The sequence below is a fragment of the Triticum urartu genome, chromosome 1A (genome assembly GCF_056163025.1).
Source record: "Triticum urartu cultivar PI428250 chromosome 1A, HENAU_Tu73, whole genome shotgun sequence".
In the NCBI taxonomy this organism is placed as follows: domain Eukaryota; kingdom Viridiplantae; phylum Streptophyta; class Magnoliopsida; order Poales; family Poaceae; genus Triticum; species Triticum urartu.
In genome coordinates, this window is record NC_141873.1 from 447,530,641 (window position 1) to 447,535,339 (window position 4,699).

General features: G+C 57.1%; 1 protein-coding gene and 1 pseudogene across 1 annotated transcript; both read left to right on the forward strand.

Annotated features, from left to right (window-relative positions):
- The first annotated feature begins 1,131 nt into the window (after window positions 1-1,131).
- LOC125554781 (L-gulonolactone oxidase 2 pseudogene) lies at window positions 1,132-3,148 on the forward strand (annotated as a pseudogene).
- A 533-nt stretch (window positions 3,149-3,681) lies between these two features.
- Window positions 3,682-4,029, forward strand: LOC147991642 (uncharacterized). Its single transcript, XM_087538753.1, has one exon. The coding sequence runs from the start codon at window positions 3,682-3,684 to the stop codon at window positions 4,027-4,029; it is 348 nt and encodes a 115-aa protein (XP_087394879.1).
- Window positions 4,030-4,699: the final 670 nt, after the last annotated feature.

Sequence of the window (4,699 nt, forward strand, 5' to 3'; positions counted from 1 at the left end):
GTACAGGTTCTGCAAGGCTGTGATTCCTCTGTTTGGCCCCGAGTACCTGAGAGAGCCGACTGGTCAAGATACAACCCGGTTGTTGGTGATGAATTCTAGCAGGGGCTTCCCAGAGATGCTTGGTAGTATAGACTGCATGCACTGGGAGTGAAAAAACTACCCTTCTGCTTGGCAAAGGTAGTACTCCCTCCGGTCCTTTTTACTCTGCATATTAGAATTCTTTGAAGTCAAACTTCACAAAGTTTGACCGTATTTATATGAAAAAATATCAACATCTGCCAAGCTAAAGTTATACAATATGAAACTTTAAGTCATGACACATCTATTGATATTGATTTTAGATTGTGAATGTTGGTACATTTTTTTATAAAGTTGGTCAAACTTTATGAGGCTTGACTTTAGTCAAATCTTATATGCGAACTAAAAAGGACCGGAGGGAGTATAAGGGTCATGTCAGTGCTTGCATTATCATAGTTGAGGCCGTGGCCTCACAAGATCTCTGGATCTGGCACCTTTTCTTCGGCATGGCCGGATCGCACAATGATATCAACGTGCTTCAAGACTCGCTGGTGTTTGCAAGGCTTGCCGAAGGCAACAACCTGCAATCTCGATGGGGCATCGTTCGGTATACTATTAGAACTTGAAGCACTAGGAAGTTGAGAGGTGATGACTGCTTGTGTGATCATACACAATATGATCGTAGAGGATGAGCGTCCGGAACGTATCTACAATCAAGGGTTTCAGTTTCAGGATGAAAATATTATGTCTGAGCATGAAGGAGGAGCGGCAACGTTTACACAGTTCATTTAATTTCACCATAAAATGCGTGATTGGGAAATCACATGCAGCTGGGTATAACAATAGATACCCACACACACAAAAAGATACTATCCTCGATCAAGGAAGTTGCACATGAGGAGCACGGATCTCTATGTCTGGTGCGATGCAGGATTTAAGTTTGTTTTGTGTGCAACTGGTTGTAATTTTTTATTTTTGTGCACCCCGATGTGTCTAACCTTATATATACCTGTATATATTTGTAGAGATCCTGTATATATACATGTATATATCTGTAGTGGATACAAGCAAGCTGTAATGCAGGCCTTCATTCATTCATTCGAGAAGTCAGCGATGTCGCAAGGAGAGCAAGCACAATCACGAGCAACGGGGAACTTGGCTGCTGTTCTCCTCGTAGGGATCCTGCTCCAGCTCGCCGGCTGCAGCCCTCCACCGGATCCGGTGACCTGCACGCATGGCACGTCCAACTGCACGGTCACCAACACGTACGGCTCCTTCACGGACCGCACCATCTGCCACGCGGCCAACGCCGTCTACCCGAGCACCGAGCAGGAGCTGGTCGCGGCCGTGGCGGCCGCGGCGTCGGCCAAACGCAAGATGAAGGTGGCCACCAAGCACTCACACAGCGGCCCCAAGCTGGCGTGCCCCGGCGGCAGCCAGGGCACCATCATAAGCACCGCACGGCTGAACCGGACGGTTCGCATCGACACCGAGAGGCAGCTCATCACGGTGGAGAGCGGCATGGTACTCCGGGACCTGATCCAGGCCGCTGCCGCACCGGGGCTGTCACTGCCGCACTCGCCGTACTGGTACGGCCTAACCATCGGCGGGCTCCTCGCGACGGGCGCGCATGGGAGCGGGCTGTGGGGCAAGGGAGGCGCCGTGCACGAGTACGTGGTCGGTCTGAGGATCGTGACGCCGGCGCCGGCGTGTCACGGGTTCGCCATGGTGAGGGAGCTCGGCGCCGATCACCCGGACCTGGACGCCGCCAAGGTCTCCCTTGGGGTCCTCGGCGTTGTCTCCCAGGTGACTCTGGCCCTGCAGCCGCTGTTCAAGCGGTCAGTGACGTTTGTGAGGCGCAACGACTCGGACTTCACGGCACGGGTGGCCGAGTGGGGCCGTCTTCACGAGTTCGCCGACATGATATGGCTGCCGCAGCACGGCAGCATCATCTACCGCCAAGACGACCGCGTCGACGTCGCGACACCCGGGAATGGGCTCAGCGATCTGGCCCTTTTTCGTTCCAACCCCACAGCCCTGCTTGTCCGCGTAAGAGCCGCAGAGGAGCGGTTGCAGGAGAACGGCACTGACATCGCCCGGTGCGCGGCGGAGCAGGAGGCGGCCACGAGACAGCTGCCGGCCTTGGGCTTCACGAACGACGGCGTCTCCTTCACGGGGTACCCGATTGTGGGGTACCAGCATCGCATCCAGGCGTCCGGCTCATGCATCGATGGCCCAGAGGATGGCCTCCTCTCCTCCTGCGCCTGGGACCCGCGCATCCGAGGTACCTTCCTGTACAACTCCGGCTTCAGCGTCCCACTCTCTAAGGTGTCGGCATTCGTCGCCGACATGCAACGGCTCCGGGACCTCAAACCGGCCGCGTTTTGTGCCCTCCTTCGTGCGGGTGTTGTCCTCCGCTACGTCAAGGCGTCCTCCGCGTACGTCGGCAAGCCCGAGGACTCTGTTGACGTCGACATCATCTTCTACCGCAGCCACACCGACGGCATGCCGCGCGCCCACGCCGACGTGCTGGACGAGATTGAGCAGATGGCGTTGGGTAAGTACGGCGGCCTGCCGCACTGGGGTAAGAACCGCAACTTCGCCTTCGACGGTGTCATCGCAAGGTACCCGAAAGCCCATAAGTTCCTTAAGGTAAAGAATATGTACGACCCCGACGGGCTCTTCTCCAGCGAGTGGACCGACCAAGTGCTCGGCGTCAACGGGACCCCCAACATCATTAAGAAGCGTTGCGCCATTGAAGGACTATGTGTCTGCTCTGACGACTTGCACTGTGCGCCAGAACAGGGGTACTTCTGCCGGCCAGGGAAGGTTTACACGAAGGCAAGAGTTTGCTCCTCCACCGAGGATTATTAGAGATGACGGCACCACTAGTTTTCTTTCCAGTTAGCAAAATAAACGGCCATGTCAATGTGTGCATGTACGCTGGATGTGGCCCGGTAGTTTTTCAGTTAGTAGTTAGTAGCTTGGGATAGCATGCAGAGCAGCTCACGGCACGCACGCATCACCCGCATGGCGAGTGTCGTGGGATGGCACCACCGGTGAGCTCGCGTGCGTGGTTGATCTTTCCCTCTATAAGTTCAGTACAAATAAGAGGAATGAGATAGAGAAAAGCCGCAACGCAGTACGCAGCACAAAACACCTTAGTCTTTGCTTCCTTCTGGCAATTGTTGAGCTTGCAGGTGTCTTCGGTTCTAACAAGTGGTATGAGAGCTGCGTCGTTCCCTGACGACCATGGCCGGCTCGACCTCCCCAAAGGGCACCCCGACAACCGTTGACGCAGCGGTGGCAGCTCGTGCGGCCGCTAGGAGGCTGACGACTCTTGCCACAGCGGCGCGCGATCGGTGAATTCAACACGAGGTCGGAGCTGCAGCCGCAGGGGCGGCAAGGAGATCGTCGTGCACGAACACACTATGCAGGAGCGCCTCGTCCTGAGCGGCACCATAGTGTGGCCAATACTCACCCCGACGAACTACTTCGAGTGGTCGGAGGCCAATTTGATGTGGGACACGATGGAGGGAAACCCGTCGAGCGTCCCCAACGACAACGCGGCACTGGCGGCCATCCTACGATTCATACCGTCGTAGATGGTGGGCGTGATTGGTGAAGAAGACGACGAAAGAGGCTTGGGACACGATTAAGACCATGCACATGGGCGTGGCGCGCGTGCGCGAGGCCACGGTGCAACTTCTGCGTTCGGAGTTCCAGGCGACCGCGTTCCGCGACGGCGAGACGCTCGACGCATTCGGCATGCGCATCACCCCGCTCGTCAACAACCTGCGCTCGCTCCGAGACACCATGGACGAGGTGAGAGTGGTCCAGAAGTTTCTTCGCGTTGTTCCATCTCGATACATGCAGATCGCCCTCGCCATCGAGACGATGCTCGATCCCAACACACTCTCGGTCGATGAGCTAGTTGGCCGCCTACGCTCGCGAAGGAGCGCTACCTTGCCAACAACCAATGTGGAGGCGGCGGGAGCCAGCTGCTGCTGACGGAGGCGCAGTGGAACGCGTGCAAGAACCAGCGCGCCCAAGGCCAGAGCACTGGCTAGGGCGGGGGTCAGGGCGTTTCCGGCGGACCAGATGGGTATGGCGGACCGGGCGGCGGCTCAAATCGTCACCGCGGCAAGCCACAACACCATCGTGGCGGAGGCCAGGCGGTAGTGGAAACATCGGGCACGGCGACGTGCGAAACGAAGAGCGGGACATGTCAGAGGTCAAGTGCTACAACTGTAACAAACCTGGCCACTTCTCCAAGCACTTCACCAAGCCACGACGTCAGCGCAAGGAGCATGCAAACCTGGCGCGTGGTGAAGGTGAGTACAATGAGACGTCTCTCCTGCTGGCCACAGTGAGCGCGCTCATGACGACCACGGAGCACCCGGTTGAGCACGTTCTCCCCAATGAGGAGCGTTCCCAGGCGCGTGTCGCACCTACCGACGGTCTCTTCGACATGTCCTGGTACCTGGACACCTAGGCGAGCAACCACATGGCCGGTTGCCGGGAGATCTTCTCCCAGCTCGATGTCGGTGTGCGCGGCTCCGTGAGGCTCGGCGATGGCAACGACGTGCAAATCGAGGGGAGAGGCACCATCCTCTTGGAGTGCTGGAACAATGAGCACCTGACCCTGTCGGAGGTGTATTTCATACCTTGTCCGCGCAAC

Excerpts from the sequence above, each read along its gene's own strand:
- LOC147991642 (XM_087538753.1), top strand. The coding sequence starts at position 3,682 with ATGCACATGGGCGTGGCGCGCGTGCGCGAGGCCACGGTGCAACTTCTG.